At 40.9% G+C, this 17,915-nt stretch overlaps 1 protein-coding gene across 1 annotated transcript in view; it reads left to right on the top strand.

The window, feature by feature from the left end:
* Positions 1-15,163, top strand: part of LOC146614922 (thyrotropin-releasing hormone-degrading ectoenzyme-like) — a 279,130-nt gene extending 263,967 nt beyond the window's left edge. The window contains exons 17-20 of the mRNA XM_085375895.1: positions 2,984-3,151; positions 5,870-6,010; positions 6,106-6,187; positions 15,011-15,163. Of these exons, the coding sequence (XP_085232021.1) occupies positions 2,984-3,151; positions 5,870-6,010; positions 6,106-6,187; positions 15,011-15,163 (544 nt within the window). The remainder of the gene's footprint in view (positions 1-2,983; positions 3,152-5,869; positions 6,011-6,105; positions 6,188-15,010) is intronic.
* Positions 15,164-17,915: the final 2,752 nt, after the last annotated feature.

Genomic DNA, 17,915 nt, shown 5'->3' with positions numbered 1-17,915 from the left:
TTTAAATAAAGCAACTTGAACATCATGTTGAATTAAATAAGACATTAAACATCAGAATGAGACCACAAACTCAGGAAAGTGTTTACTGATGCCACAGATTTTACAGTCTCATAGAAACTTATATTACAGATTTATTTTTCACAACCAGAGGAGCACGCCCTACTGCCTCATACTCAGTCACTTAAATATGAAGCTGCATCCATCTTTTATAGACACTTACACGGATGTGGACTTTGTCAGGTACACATGAAGTTTTTTATGTTGTTTTGACAGTTCAGAACATTTGTGTAGACTTTTTTCCCTTCATGGATGAAATGAGATTCATGGTGTATCAAAGGTCTTGCTCGAAGGGGCTCCAGATCTCGCTCTTATCAATCAGCCTGTACCACCAGGTGTTGCTTTTTTCCTCCAGCAGTCAGATAACTGAGAGACAGTTTGTGTAACCAGCATTCAGTGTGCCAGGTCACCTCACAGATTCCACTTTTATTGCTCTGCCTGCAAATGGTGATACACAGCACAATAATAAATGTTGACACAAGTCGTGGGGTGCTTTCACAGCAGGTTCAAAATAAGAAACATCATTCAGTTTGTGTTCAAAGACTTTACAAAAAAAACAACTTTACAGACATATGACTGACACAAACCCAGCTCATTTTATTTTAATAAACTTTGTGTGCGTTTATTTTCTCTGGTGTCACAGAGAAGTTACAAAAAGTAATCAGCTAGAAGCAACATGAATCAAGACTGCAACTACAACATGTGTTATGTTGTAAATGGAAATAAATGGACTAAAATATATAGTAACAAAACACGCATTTGTGACAATAAAACACTGGCAGCAATAAATAGAGAAAAAATGTCAGATATTGTGTTATTATATCTTGTTCACCTCTTTGCTAATGACGAATCAACTCCATCAGCTGTTTATCACATCAAACGAGTCTGTTATATTGTGATGTTGGATATTAACCTCCTAACACGGTCAGTACCAACTTGTTGATTGTTGAGAGGTTAATGGGTGTTAATTTGTGTTTTTTTTACTGCTGATCCAGTAAGGGTCATGAGGGCAGCAGTCTAATCAGAGATGACCAGACCTTCCTGTCTGACCTCTCCCTTAGAGATGTGGACAGAACAGAGCATTATTCCTCCACATCAAAAACAGCCATTTCAGATGATTCAAGGATTTGACCAGGGTGCTTACAGGTGAGATGTTTCAGCATTTCCAACGGAGATTAGACCCGAGGGCACACCCAGAACATGCTGGTGAAATTGAATCTCTCAGCTGGCTTAGGAATGCCTCAGACTCCCCGAAGAAGTAAGTGTTAGAGGAGCTGGAGAGGGAGAGAGAAATCTAGGAATCTCTGCTTAGACAGGTCTTATTTTTGTACCTGTCTATTCATTAAGTAAATCACTCATATCTGGCACCCTGGAAGATCAATATTCAGTTCTAACGACAAGAGCAGCTGGTCGATTGTACAGGTTGTAAACCAATAACAGGGTTAATGAGTATTTAGAGTTGGTGAAAATGCAAATATTGGCCATCCCAACGACTGTGACTGTTTATGAGTCCTTCCATGATTAATATAGCTGAACACTCTCTTTTTTTCCTGTGAGAGAACTTTTAGGATTTAAGTGACTGGCTTCTTTTCACTTTTTCTGGTTGCTCATATTTCTTCCCATGTTGAACATGTTTTTAGTAGTGTTGCTTGGTCTTGCTTGCCCTTATACAACACCACCAACTTTCATCAACTTCTGGTAATTATGACTAAAAGACTATTACGGGGCAGTAGCTTCTGTTTTAGTCAGTTGCAGCTGCGACAATGCGGTCATAACAAGTAACTATGGATGGGAAACACAAGAAACAAGCCTCCTTTACTTTAGTTCTGATCAGTCCAGAATACCATTTTAATGACTTCCATCTCATCAAATTTATAAATAAGAGAGAACATTAGGGTCATCAACAAAGAGTCACTTATGGACTTATTGTTTTGCAATGGAACTGAATGTAAAAGTTCTTAACTGCAACTCTAACAGCCTCAACTTGAATTACATAAAAAACACGCAATCAATTCAAAACTGTTCAAAATGACGAGTTTGGTGACTGCAAAGAAATGCAGGGATCAAAAAGCTTTTATCGCTGCAGCTTAAACATGAACAAAGTTCCACAGCAGTACGGCTCATCCACCCTGCCAACACAGTCAGACTATCTGAATCCACTGAAGCACCAGAACAAATGCCACGGTAGTTCGTGCTACAAATAAAGCAAGGCAGCAGCTACCTGCGACCACAACACCGAAAGTCTTGTGAAGCTTTGCTCTGAGCATTCATCAGAGCAGCAGGGTGACTGGCTAATGTGTTTTTTAGCATCTCAGTTAGAATTCTCCTAAACCTCTACTCAGAATTTATGCATCGCCATCTCTGTCTCGGCTGTTTACTTAGCCGTGTATCTCAAAGTTGGAACTTGGACACTGACTAGAACATTTGCTGTGTTTACTCTGATTAAAGCTTGGCTTGGCAATTGTGAATGCAGCTGAGAAAGAAGCTGTCTGCAGTCAGCACGTATGCTATTCAAACTGAAAATATATTCCAACACAATAAATTTAGAGGTATGCGTGCCAATTAGACTTCCTGAAACTTTCTAAAGTCTCAGTTGTTCAAAAGTGTCTGAGTGTGGCTCTTTCTCTGCATTTTATGACCATAGCAGCAGCAGGAGGAATGTTTTTAATGGAGCTTCTTAATGGAATCAGAATTTCTCACTTAGCACCCAGAGAGCGTCCCAGTTAATCCCGCAGACATGCCTTATCGGGGCTTTTAGTTTTATTACCTTCCTGTCCCTGCAGGAAGGTGGTACTGCAAATAAGTCACATCAAATACTCACATTCCTAAAATGATACCAGACTTTTGCTATACCGGTAATTTGTTGCACCGGGGCAGAGTGGCTTCAGTCAGTGTGATGGTGTGATATTGTGTCCCTGCCCTGTAGGATTCCTCCTAACATCCGAGACATAGTTTACTGCACCGGAGTCAGCCTGATGGACGAGGATGTGTGGGAGTTCATCTGGATGAAGTTTCACTCTTCCAACGCCGTTTCAGAGAAGAAGATCCTGCTGGAGGCTCTGACCTGCTCAGACAACACTTTCCTCCTCAACAGGTAGACATGGCTCGGCTGTCTCTGTCATTGCAGCTATTGTTTTAAAAAACACAACTATCTCATTGAGTGTTTATGAGGTTAAATTGCAATTCATAAAGTCATATGAATCAATATCATTGATCTACCCAACAAATATGCCCTCTTGGGGCCCATGTGAGGGCAAGTGTGGTCAGACCCACGCAGCCCTAATACAAGGGATCATCGCATAGTTGATTTGGCAGACTTTTACACCAGATGCCCTTCCTGACACAACTCTCAAAGGATTTAGGTCTCCCACATCGGGCCCGCATGGATTCTATACAGTATAACCATTTGTTTGTGTCTTTCGAGATGGTCACAGTGATAGACTGACCCATGAGTCTGAATTCTGCTTCACTATTTTTTATGTTTTCAGGAAAGCAACAGCAGTAACAAATCTTCCCGTATGAAATCAGGATTTTGTGACTGAAACTGAAACTTGAGCCAGGAACAATGACCCTGTGCTGGAGGGGAACATAGAGACAGGCCAAGTGTGTCTGAGCATCACATATATGAATGACAGTGGTGGGATAGCATCCTGAAGTGAGATTAAGTTAACCTGTTAACATCCACTGGCATTTGTGTGCCTGTCAGGCTGTGCCAGTATCACAGTCACATCGTGTAGTCTGAATATTAAATAATTCTGCATTGCTGCTATTTTTAATCAGTTTCCTGCTGTGATCTTAATTCACATCTGGATTATCTACCTCCTGCTGTTTGTCTTTAATTGCATCTTGCGTACATGTTCTGCAAATGTCATATAATATTAAATTGTTAAGACCCTCCGGCAGATATGTAACAACATTCACATTTATTTTGAGCTGTAATAGGTGTCTGTGTAAGAGGGACCAAAAACAGACACGTGGCCGACGGGCAGGATGGAATAAATAAATAGAACTTTAATTTTTTTAAAAATGTACTGAAAATAAACAGAACGTGCTGCCGGGAACAGTTTGGTTAAGACCAACTTAGACTGGGTCTAAAAAAACATTATCAGACCAAGAAATGAAGGTAAAAGCCCAAATTTGGGGGACAGCATGGAAAAAATGACTTTGTTCATATTTGGAAAATGGCTCCGATACTGCAGAGTTGTGTCTGTACTGGGCTGTATTAGAATATGACAAACAAACCAGTGAACAATAAAAAATAAAAAGGTGACTAAATCCTACCTGTCAGGTGAGCTCTGTTAATTGGCGGCACACTGACAGGAAAAAATTGCAAATTGACAGAAAGGTGTGTGCAGTGAAAAGATGCCTGGGGGGCGTTACATGTACTGAAATCCAGCTAGGTTTGTGTGTGTGTGTGTGTGTCTGTACACGTGTGTTTTTGTGTGACTGTCTATACACAACACTGTATTTTATCAGGGGCAACTGCCACTATCGCTCATTGAGAAAAATTGCAAGGATGAATTACACACACACTCGTGGTAAGACCGATCAGTGTGTGTAGGTGTGTGTCTGTGAATGTGTGTGTGTGTGTGTGTGTCAGGTATTGATTTTCTACCCACAGTAAACTGTTCTGCAATCAGAGAGGTGGTACTGTATGTTCAGATTGCAACACACACACACACACACACACACACCACACACACACACACAAATCAAAAACCACAGCTCAGAAAGAAGCTGATTGGTCACACAGGAAATGGTTTCAGCAGAGGGGTTGTGGGAAAAGAGAGAGAAAATTGATTTGGTGGTTTAATGAAAAGATGGCAGTTACAAACAATGAGCCAAGCAACACACACACACACACACACACACACACACACACACACACACACACACACACACACACACACACAGAGGCAGTGAAGCAACAGAAAATAAAGAAAGATGAAGGTAAACTTTGAACACGACGTTGGATGATTAAACATAAATTTATGAAACTCTTTGGCCTGCTCAGTTTCACATCTCAAAGAAAAAGAAAAACTCTCAATTTGATACGTTTACACATCCAAAAGATTGCTCTGTGTGTGATCAACATGTTTCTGTAAATCCCCTTTAAATTCCCTCCAATCCCCTTTAAGCTGGGAGTAGCTCACGTGAGTGTTTCAGAGGACTCTTTCTTGATTTGGCAGAAACATCCTCCGGCAGCTCACAGGACAAAAAAACTACAGAATGACAGCTTGACCTTTTCTAGCCAGATTACATGAGCTGTTGACCCTCACGCTCCTGGCGAGTGACACACGCGTTAGACTTCACACACTGCGACTCTCACACCAAATCCAGAAACAGAGGCTAAACAACTCTTAATATCTGAACACAAAATACACTTTACAAGTTCCAGTTGCCAGAGGTGCACAGAACTTTCTATGTGAGGTTATTAATCCATGTATGACAAAACTTTAACAGGAGGTAACAAAGTTTATTGAGCGACTTTCAACTTTAAAAGATCCATATTTACATACCACATTGTTTTTTTCTTAACTCTTTACTTCTTGAAAGCTGCTGTCATATTTCATGCATCAGGGAAGGCAGATGGGACAACACTGTGGAAGAGTGTGAGCGTCGTCTTTAAGGGTTTTATAGTTAAATTCAAAGTCAGTATTTGGAGCGAATTTCAGTCTTTATTAATATTGTGATCGTGCCAATATTTGTTGAGCATGTTAATGTGTTAGCATATATGGAACCTATCAGCTCTCCAGGTAGACTTGGTACAGCCACATTCCAACATTTCCATCCTTTTCTCTGTGTCTCCAAGGCTGTTGAACCTGTCTCTGACTTCGGACCTGGTCCCAGAGCAGGATGTGATTGATGTCATCATCCACGTGGGTCGAAACCCTCAGGGTCGGAACCTGGCCTGGAGGTACTTCAGAGAGAAGTGGGACATCCTGAACGCGCGGTAAGAGACGTAAACGATCAGAAAAGCACGCAAGCGTTTTTAAGTTCTTTACATGTAGCACCTGAAATGCCGTCTCTGTCTTCATTTCTGTTCAGATACGGTGAAGCTTTGTTCATGAATTCAAAACTCATCAGTGGAGTCACAGAGTTCCTCAACACTGAGCGAGAACTGAATGAGGTGAGTGAAACAAGTGGTGGTCTAAGATCAGATTTGCACACTGTTAGACCTCTGCCTCACCACTAGGGCTGCTCAATTAATCGAATTTTAATCACGATTACGATCTGGGCTTTCAACGATCATTAAAAATGACTGAGCCGATTATTAGCCCCTCCCTCATTTATCCGCGACACCTTAAAGGCCAGTCCGTGAAAATATTGTCGGGCATAAACCGGTCCGTGGCGCAAAAAAGGTTGGAGACCGCTGATTAAGAGGACCCGAGGGAAGCTCGGAAAGCTAAGCAGAAGTTATTTGGAGAGGAGAGTGACTGCCGTTGGTTGAAAGGAGAGGTAAAAAAAAAAACTTCAGTGGTGTTGCACACTATTTTATATTATTTTTTAAAGTCATTGTTAACCCTTTAAAGCCGGTCAGAGCAGCACGCTCCGTTTTGTGTAACTATTTTTAAATCCCTGTAGAACCTGAACCGTGTAAGCTAGCGCAATAATTTGTTTTGCATACGAAACCGGAGGAGTTGTACTTACATCTTATGCCATCAGCTTGTCCTCGGTCACGGTTTCCTTCCACATAAAGCTTTGCAAAAATTGCATAAAAAGCGCTTGCAGGAACAAAAACATAATATTCCAGAAACACGCTTTGCCGATCCAATCAGCTGTTCGTAACACTTCCCACAGTGAAACAGACGTCAGCGCGAACTATCGCATGTCCGCCATTTCCTGCCCGAAACCAGAAGTGACGTCATTTTCGCGGAAATGTAGTTTTTTACTTGTAGGCCTTAAAAGCCTATACTGGTCATGTTTGACTTTTCTGAATAGTTTCTGGGATGCTTAGAACTCGAATTGCACTGCTGGCAATAGTTTATTTTGATTCACGTGCTGTTTTCTTTGCAAATTTGCATCATAGGATTGTTTTTTTTTTTTTGTTTTTCCTGCAGTATATAAAAATTGCTGTATCTCCAAAATAAAACTATGAAGACACTCAAAATAAGTTTCCTGTTGTTGTAAACTATTTTTTGCAACTTTTTTGTATTTAAAGTTTTGAGGGATAAACCTCTTAAATTTCTCCAAGTAGAAATATATGTAAAAAAACAAACAAAAACGATTTTCAAATTTTTTTTGTAGTTTATTGCACTTTTTTGCAATTAATGTACTTACTATGGACTTAATGCATACATATTATTAAAATATGGGCTATAACAGTTGTATAGCAACTTGAAATGCTCCCATAAATGGCACTACAACATGTAAAAAAATAATATAAGCTCTGGCGGACTTGGTTCTATAGTAGGTCTTAAAGGGTTAAATAAATATCGTCAAATAATCGAGATCTCAATTTCAGTGAAAATAATCGTGATTATCATTTTTGCCATAATCGAGCAGCCCTACTCACCACTACATATTTCAAATACAACGAGGGTTTCTACAGACAAAAACATGGCTGTGCCATGGGCTCCCCCGTGTCACCTATTGTAGCCAACCTTTACATGGAGGAAGTGGAAAGAAAGGCTCTTGGCTCTTTTAAAGGGAGAGTACCCAGCCACTGGTACAGATATATAGACGACACCTGGGTCAAAATCAAGACACAAGAAGTGGAATCCTTCACTACTCACATTAACGCTGTGGATAAAAACATCAAGTTCACCAGGGAAGACACAAAGGACGACTGTTTGCCCTTCCTGGACTGCGCTGTGCACATTGAAGAGAATGGCAACCTCAAGATTGAAGTTTACCAGAAGCCCACACATACGGACCAGTACCTCCTCTTTGACTCCCATCACCCTCTGGAACACAAACTTGGAGTAATTAGGACCCTACACCACCGGGCAGAACATGTTCCCTCTAAGCCTGCAGTAAAAAAGAAGGAACACACACATGTAAAGGAAGCACTCAAAACGTGCAGCTATCCTAAATGGGCTTTTATAAAGTCAGCAAAGAGGCACAGAAAAGAAGATCAGACACCAGTGAGGGATGATAGGAAAGACACAACATTGTCATCCCCTATGTAGCCGGTGTATCAGAGAAACTCAGGAGGGTTTTCTCCAAGCATGACATCCCAGTGTACTTCAGACCCAGCAACACACTCAGACAAAAACTGGTTCACCCGAAAGACAAAACTCCTAAACACAAACTTAACAATGTGGTGTATGCTGTACAGTGCAGCGAGGAATGTCCAGACCTCTACATTGGAGAGACCAAACAGCCACTTCACAAGCGCATGGCACAACATAGAAGAGCCACCTCCACAGGACAAGACTCAGCAGTCCATCTGCATCTTAAGGATAAAGGACACTCTTTCGAGGATGCCAATGTTCACATTTTGGACAGAGAGGACAGATGGTTTGAAAGAGGAGTGAAAGAAGCCATCTATGTCCACTGTGAGCGACCATCTTTGAACAGAGGCGGTGGTTTACGACACCAACTGTCTGCCATCTATAATCCAGTTTTGAGATCCCTTCCCAGATGCCTTAACGCCCACTCACATCCTGGGCCATCTGAACTCAGTAAATCAAATGATAGGGTGGGGCCAGGTTTCACAATGAGCTCACCCGAAACCCTGGCTGATTGTGACCCACACCCGTTTTCACACCTTGGCTCATGTGATTAGGTAGAGGATCATCAGGGGGTCCTTTCTCCCTCTTTGGGGGGAAACTCCCACTAGGTTTAAATCTGGGACTCTCCACCATTGACCCTTAGAACTGAAGAAGCTTCTCAGATGAGAGGTGAAACGTCTTCAAGCAACTTAAAGAAGTGCAGACGCTTTTCTTTCAAAGCTCCTTAGACTGCGATGACCTGGATGACTGAGAACCTTCACAGACATAGAAACAAGTGGTGTTGTTTTTTCTTTGATCAGTAGACTAAAGATGGCATCCGATAGAAAGTGACATCTGGGGTTTAGAACGGTGTGAAGCTGCTATTTAAAAAAAAACATATTTCCTGGCCAAGAGTATATTCCTCCCAATTTTAGTTTCACCTGAAAATCATCAAATCCCAAAGCCATCAAGTGTCAAACTGGCACAAAATCAGATTTAAAGACATCAAGATGTTCATTAAAGTGTCATAGTTGACGATGGTGAACCATGGGAAAGTGAGGAAGGAGGACCCAGGCGCGGAGCTCTGAATATCAGCAGTGCGTTTATTCACAGTGAATGGAAAAAACAACAATAAATCCCCGTACTCTCCCCTGACTCCCACGTTGCATCCTCCGTGAAAAGTCCGTGTCTTAGTGCCCTCTGCTCCCGTGTCTCAGCACTCCCCGTGCTGGCTGCTGTCCGTCGCTCCACACCTTTCCTGGGGAAAACAATAGAAGCAGCCGTCAGGACACAATACAACCGCGGGCACACACACGCTAACTAAACTCGACCGGAAGACTAACGTGGAGTCTCACGCAATGATCCAGCATCGGTGGAAGCTCCAGCACTCTCCTACTAGCTCCCCCGACGAGCCCTGATCAGCCGCAGGTGTTTGGCAAAGGTCTTCAGAGGTGGCCCGCCTTCTAACAGGGCCACACCCACCAGGCCTAAAGGTGCTACAGGAAACAGCTGCATATACACACACATACACACATACCTGCCTATATACCAATGTGGACACGGAACAGTAGCGCAGTATCACATATAATATAACACAAGTCCATAACAGCTCAGGGACCCCCGATAGCTCAGATCCAGGTCCCTGACATAAAGTTTCTTGTTGTGTAAATTTAATTTTCCTGTGATAGACTCTGTGTACAATGTGAATGCAGCCACTATGACATCACACATTTTAAAGTTAGCAAAGTTAGGGTAACTTCACTAACTTTGCTAACTTTAAGTTTTAAGAGTTGAGTATTTTTTTGTTGTTGTTGTTGTTGCCATCTTTAAAAGTGATGAGTGAGGAGGTGGTCTGTCTGAGAATCCTGCATGGTAACACACCAGTGAGCGCATCCTGTTTAATTTCAAAAGATCTCCCTTTTATAAATTTCCCTCCTCATTTGATGAAGGTGAAAAACTCACCCATATGCTACACAGAGATTTTGATGATGAGCCAAAATGTTGTAACCATTCAAAGACAACTACTCTTTTGGATAATTTCTGAGACCGAGCCAGTGTGTTCTGATATAAAACAGACTGACCAGTTGGGACCGAGTTACTGTTTTGTGACTTTTATGAAGTTTAGCTTCTTCTTCCTGATTTTCTTTCACCTGTGTTACATATTTGTTTAGCTTCTTCTATTTAACTCTGTCTGTACATATATCCTGAGTCCTCCCTTCATCCTTTCTTGGGGCATCCGTGTTTTTCCCACTGTGTTCCAATCCATTTTCCTCCCTGCTGTCTTCGTCATGTTCTCCTTCCTTTGGAAGTTTGGATTACTTTACTGTTTCACATTAAATACTTTGTGACTCTGGACTCTTTCATTTGGCCTAAATAAATGAAGGGAAATTAATTCTTCCATTCTAAGCAAGAATAAATAAGCTATACCCTACCAGAAGGAAGATTAGCATGTTTTCTACATGCCAGTATGGGAGCTTGGAAATTAACAGGACCTTGAAATTAATCAGTGTGTAATTGTGTTCTCGAGAGGCTCACAGCTGGATCAATATTCCAAATTTACTGTTGATTACTCAGAGAAAATAGAGCTTGATTAACAATGTTAATCGTTCCTCTGTTGCATCATCTCACAGCTACTACGCTTGTTGTTTGATATGATGAAAAGATGGAAATCAGATATAATTAAATATAAAATTAAAGAAGAGAAAAAAGGTCATAGGTGTTTCTGAATAAATCTGTTTATTTAAACTTTAGTGATTAATATTCTTTCGACTTTCCTGTTGGTATGGTAACCGCATTAGGTTTGGCTGTCAGTGAAACCTCTAAACAAAAACATCATGAGTTTATATTAATGATTCTTTTTAGTTTGAAAAGGGTCTTAGGGTGAGTCACACAGGAGAGGGAAAGTGTAAAGATAACAGAAAGTGAAATCATAGCAGAGACGAAAGGTAGAAGGAGGGCGCAGAGGAGTGCTCGGTTAACGATGTGAACTGTAGTAAAGTGAGCTGAAGGGATGGATTTCTGCCCGCGCTTCACTGAATCTGTCAAACTCTGAGCAACATTAAGTTTCCTTTTTGGCTCTCAACTTAAAAAAAATAATTAATTCACTTCTTTGAACAAAGTTTCTCTTCTTGACCAAAAAGAAAAAAACACCTTAATGTTGAAAACCTGTTAATTTACAGTCCTGTAAACCAAAGTCTTCTTTTGAAATCTCCACTTTCATGCTGGAAATTTTATGTGTAATTATAAATTGTTGAAAAAAAAGTAATTTTCAACAATTAATTGATGCCTTTCAAAGACAGTTTAGCTTGAATACATCACATGTTCACATTCAAACATTTTTCTTCAGCTGTGTTTAAACAACAAAGTCTTCTTTATATAAAACCTCAGAGCTTTTTGTATTTCAGCTACTAAATGGCCAAATGTATATGCATGTGCCTTTTTGTTGCTTTGTCCAGCTGCCTTAGTTCCACTTGTAACAAGCAAAACAAATTGTTAAAAAAAAAGTTTCAAACTTGGATGCAGACCATGATCTCCTAACTAATAAATTTGCGACCTAAGACATCACCATCCCTCCCTAATGTGGACTTCGAGGCCTTTCAGGTAGGACCATTATCTCTCAGCAACCATTATTGCTGCATACGGTGCATGCACAGTTGTTGTCCAATCATCATAGGCACGAATGCTGTGATTTTGGACATTTAATGTTTTTTAGGCATTATTTTTCCAGGGTGGAGTGATTGTACAGAATACATAATAACTTAAACAGGAATTGGGTCCACATGTTTGAATTTATTATAGATTTTCTCAAATCTATGCAGGGTCAAAAGTGTTAATGAGTCAAATATAAATAATATGTACAGGCCAGTTAACATTTCCTTAGTCATCATGACTGACTACAGTTGGTCGTTTCTCTTTGCAGCACAAAAAGGATTTTTTGACAGCACTCACTGGATTGACCAATACTCAGAAAAATGGGAAAGTCCAAGAAACTCAGCGAAGATCTAAGAAAGGAAAATTATGTGAGGGTGACCCAAACTGTCACCCTCACGTGAGAGGAAATTGGTTTTGATGTTGGGAATCATGAAGGCTCAAGCCTCCCATGAATGGAAACTGCTGGAACACCAGTGTCACTTTGACAACACCATGGACTGACAGGGTGCTGACCAAGAAAGAAGCTGTGACTCCAAAATCAACACCTTCAACCTCCACTGAAATTTCGAGCTTCCCACGTGTACAAGTCAAGTGCTTACGGAAGAAAGGTTTGATGGTCAAACGAGACAAAGATTTAGCTCTGGCCACAGTGAACTGAAATATTTTTAGAGGAGTAAAGGTGAGACTTTGAAACCTAAGAACACTGTACCGATTGTCAAGCATGGTGGTGGTAGCATCATGCACTGGGGCTGTTGTTCTGCACAAACTGGATGAAATAATGAAGGAGGACGACTACCTACAAATTAGATGACTGAAATTTGAACACGTTTGTTATTCCAGCAGGACAAAGATCTCAAACATACAAAAACTGTTGTTGGAATGGAGAAAGTTGGCTAAAATTAAGCTTCTGGAATGGCCTTCCCAAAACCTTGACCTCAACCCTAATTTAAATCAGTTATGGTTCCTTTGATCGCTCATCCATTACTTGGATAACTGTGGCAATTCTAGAGCTAATACATGCAAACGAGCGCTGACCCTCCAGGTATGCGTGCATTTATCAGACCCAAAACCCATGCGGGGCGTCCTCTCGGGGGCGCCCCGGCCGCTTTGGTGACTCTAGATAACCTCGAGCCGATCGCTGGCCCTCCGTGGCGGCGACGTCTCATTCGAATGTCTGCCCTATCAACTTTCGATGGTACTTTATGTGCCTACCATGGTGACCACGGGTAACGGGGAATCAGGGTTCGATTCCGGAGAGGGAGCCTGAGAAACGGCTACCACATCCAAGGAAGGCAGCAGGCGCGCAAATTACCCACTCCCGACTCGGGGAGGTAGTGACGAAAAATAACAATACAGGACTCTTTCGAGGCCCTGTAATTGGAATGAGTACACTTTAAATCCTTTAAATGAACTTTACCAATTCTACAAAGACAAATAGTCAAATATCCATCCAGAATTATGTGAGCAGCTTGTTGATGGCTACCAAAAGCATCTGGACGAAGTGCAGCTTGTAATGGGAAAGCTAACCAAAGATTAGTGGGGGGTTTATAAATCTATTTTTGACTGCAGGGGAGGGCTGGAGCAGTGGGTTCAGGGTGTGGTGTCAGGGGAGGCTGACACACACCTGAGCTCTGTCAGCTGATTGTGTCTCCCTTGTAAAAGATGTGCTGGGACCTGAAGTGGTGTGTGGAGTGTGCTACCAGCAGGGCAGCTGGAAATTTGCCCAGTGAAAAAACAGAGCAAATAAAAAAACGTGTGAATGTTGTTTTTTAAGATGTATGCTATACAATCACACGACATTAGAAAAAGAACAGTTTGAAGAAATCATTAAAATCCAAATATTTTCATGACATTCATGCTCACAGTCAGTCTGTAAACCCCAATGATTAAAGCAATTAAATAATTGTATACCCTTATTCTAAGTGGGCATGTCTGGGAAGTATTCTGCAGGCTCTGAAATACTGATGATATATGTGAATCCATTATGTTTACAGTTCAGCTGCTGAGGTTTTGTTTAATTTTATTTTATAATGACACTGTGAGGTGTGACACCGTGAGCAGAGTAGTTTCCTAGCTACCTGTAATTGGTAGCACAGGTATCTGTGTGTAGTGTGGTGCTCCACTCAGTGGAAAAAAAGCAAAATCTGTGAAGTGAATTACAAGCTGTCTTGCTAATGACCATCAAGAATGTGTACTCACTCACCACAAGTACCATTCAAGCCAAGAGGAATGAAGAATAACTGCATTTAAATGTCCATGATTACAGTATGTAATTTGAAACTGTTTATTTACCTTACACATGCCTTCCTCCGTGATGCATAAGTGAAGAAAATTAAATAAGACACTGTGAAACTATTTCAGCTGAGCTAACAAGCTATTTAATTTAAATGTAGTGAAACTGTACATATACCATGACATTAAAGTGCATCAATATAAAATACAATAAAATGTTCCAGCTTTTGCAGGTTTACAGTGCAACTCTAAAAGAATCTGTTTGAGACATGAAAACATCATCCAGGAGTTTTCAGTTATTTGCTTTAGTATCCATCTAACTTTGTGTTAACTGTTTGCGGAAGATCCTGCAAGCCCTGACCTCATTAGTTTCATCCAACACCTCTAGGGTGAGCTGGAACAGCAACTGTGATCCAGATTTATCACCCAGCATCAGTGTAGCAGCACACTAATGCTCTCATGGCTGAATGGGAGCAAATCCTTACAGCTGGGTTCACAATCTGGTCAAAACCCTCAAACTAAAAGAATGAAATGTGTATGTATTGTTGGTTTTTTTCCAACTTCTACTGGCAATGTATCTGTTAATTGTACAGAACACATTCTTACTTTTTCTCACTTCTAAAAGTGGAATTATGAAGCTTTCCCTTATTTATGTCATATATATACTCTCCCAGAGGTGGATTTTTATAATGGACATGGCACAAGTTTCAATTCATGCCTGAAAGTTATCAATGTCCACCGTGTTAGGGATCTCCATCCTGAAAAGTCCAGAAGTTGTTTCTTTCAGCACTGCGGAGGGGGGTGGGTGACAGCCTTTTTAGCATCTACAGGGGATGAATATTATTATTATTTATTTTCTTTCCTTTCTTCTCCTCTGCTGCCTTATTTACTCCTGTGATTCTTTCTTCCTTTAGTTAAAGGAGTTCATCCTGTCCAGTGGTGTGGGGGCGGGGCCTGCGTTGCCACGAGCACTGGAAATTGTCGAGGGCAATGTGCGCTGGCACCGCCTACACCGGCGGCAGTTCTACCAGTGGCTACGCAAACCTCCGAGTACCACCTTCGGCTAACACCATGCCAGCCAGCTAAAGTGAAGTGACTGCAAACTGACTGCTATGCTAACGCCCTGCTAGCTACCAGATGCAGTCGGACAGAAAAAAAGATGGACTGAAAGATCAAGAATACTGGGCAGACTGGTTTTGATTTTTTAAAAGAACCTTGATTTCAATCTTTTTAGCTCTACTGGATTGCTTTCTTCCACTTGTGGCTGATGTGGTTAAATTGGTTTCTGTGCTATGTTTAGACTGCTTTAAGGGTAGTCACTGAGACAAGAACCAGCTCCCAGATTAAAAACAGCATACAACAAAGTGAAATGACTAAGATCTTTATAAACAACAAAAAAACAAAGTTGTATTTCAGCTAGACATCATTAGACACAGCCCATGGAGGACTACTTACTGTGGTATTAGCAGTCACGGGTGTTTCTTTCTGAGGTTGACAACGCATTTAGATATAAATGGTTTAGTGAGTTTTCCCTTTAAAACATCTAATATGACACTGATGTTTGATACTAGCTTTTCTTTTGATCAAAAAATGGGAACACAACCAGTATCGAAAAGTCAAAAAGTTTATTCTGTTCATTTGGACATAGCATTTTCAGTGGGAGAAACATTTTGTCGCTCAACCAAGTGGCTTCTTCAGTCTCAGCCGCTCAAACCAGAGCTCCTCCCTGTCCAGGATGTGTACATCCTCATCACTGAAAGAGTATTTACTTGCCTGTAGGCATAGATAGACTGCGGAGTCTGGGACTGACAAGTTAGCTCTTCTGTGTTGTGCCATCCACTTCGCCAGAGGTTTTTTGGTTTCCCTGATGTATAAATCATTTCAGTCCTCCTGGCTCTTAATAGCGTACTCTGTTTGTGTTGGGGGACCCGATCCTTGGGGTGGACCATTTTTTGGTAGCTCAGTGTGTTTTGGGGTTTAAAATCCACAGCGACTCAGTGTTTAGAAAAAATTTGTCTCAACTGTTCCGATACTCTTGACACATAAGGGATCACTACGGGTTTTGCAGTTGTCCTTCTCTCCTTGATCGCCTGGAACTTTCTTTAGGTGCCTTCCCAGCTTTGACAATTGTCCAGCTGGGATAACCGTATTTTACTCAGGACCTTCTTGATATGATGTTCTTCTGCTTCCCTGGCCGCTGTATATGTGGGATGGTGATCGCTATGTGTTGTAGCATCCTAAATGACACCCAGTTTGTAATCCAGTGGATGATGAGAGTCAAACCTTAAATACTGATCCACATGGGTAGGTTTATGGTACACATCAGCTTTTAAATGTCCCCCATTACTGATGGAAATCTCACAGTCTAAGAAGGCTAACCTGTCACTTTTCATATCCTCCCTGGTGAACTTGATGTGTTGGTCCACTGAGTTAATGTGATCAGTGAATTGTGGTACGTCCTGAGACTTGATCTCACCCAGGTGTCATCCACATACCTGAACCAGTGATTTAGTGGTGTTCTAGGCTGAGACTGTAGAAGTCAGTTGGATGAATGACGAAATGTTTTTCCACTGAAAACTTTACGTCCAGATGCAGAATGAACTGACATTAGATTGTATGGTTTCAATCACACAATGCAATGAATTGACTAGAACGGATTCAAAATAGACCTTTCAACATATCCAGAACAAAGAAAATTTTACTCTCACTTTGACAAATCATAGGTGTAATTGTCTGCATTTTGATTGGCTGATTAAAGATGCAACTCGCAGTTTTCAGAACTTCAAGGCTCTGATCCTCACAACGCCCTTGCTAACCAAAGATCCAGAACAGTTTAATCAGTCTGGCCTGTGTTCAGCACATTAAACCGGCTGACGTTAAAAGGCAGACACCCTGGCAGTTAGGGGCATGTCGATCATTGAACAGAGCTGTAATTAACACTACATGGACTTGGTGTCTTCTGATAACACTCAGAGCGCTGATTCACACTCATTAACTGTCCACAGAATTCATACCGTTCGGCCTGAAATTAAAGGGCAGCTTTTTTTTTTCATGATCAAAAACTCAGCTTTTGAAAATATCAGTGGCTTCAGGAGGGGTTTGTTGGGGCCTCGTTTCAGAAATGTCCCCTGAATATAAAAAGCTCACAGCACAAAAGCTCAATCAAAATTTCCTCTAAACCAGAGAAAACACTTCTGTTTTCTTTTCTATAAGCAAAACTGGACAGCATTTTGAAGGAGACTTTAAAAGAAGGCCCAAAACAGCCTTGGTACATAAAGGGTTTGTTGGGTTTAAGCAAAAGCACAGAGGCTGAATAGGACAAGATTTACAATTTCCTATAAATTAGTTTTTCTATTTAAAGTTGTTGACAGCAACTACAAAAACAGAATTTACCATGAAAGGTATTTTCCATTTGCCAATATGTAAGTCTGTATTTCTGTGCCCTCTATAAGATTAAATATGCTACCTGACAGAAAACCAAAAGAAAAAGTATTTAAATGCATTTGTTTTTCATTTGTAAAGGCAAAGAAAGCAGGAAAAGAAAAACAAATTCAAATGTAAAATGAATGCAGCTCTCATTAGCCTGGTCTGGAAAAATAGAAAATATCCAGTTAACAGCAGTTCTCTCTGAGAAAATACACTGTTGATGTCAGAGGTCAGAGGAGAATGAACAGACTGCTTTCATAGGAATCTGATAGTAAGACAACAGTAACCCGAATAATCACTCATTACTATCAAAGTATGCAGTACAGCATCTCTGAATGCACAACTAATTTGGCATTCATAGACTTAAATGGAAAAAGACTCACATTAGCATGA

The sequence above is a fragment of the Diplotaxodon limnothrissa genome, linkage group LG17 (assembly GCF_057381915.1).
Source record: "Diplotaxodon limnothrissa isolate DT_005_m linkage group LG17, D_limnothrissa_male_GT1.1, whole genome shotgun sequence".
Classification (NCBI taxonomy): domain Eukaryota; kingdom Metazoa; phylum Chordata; class Actinopteri; order Cichliformes; family Cichlidae; genus Diplotaxodon; species Diplotaxodon limnothrissa.
Note: the sequence above shows the minus strand (reverse complement) of the source record. Positions and strands in the feature narration are given on the sequence as shown.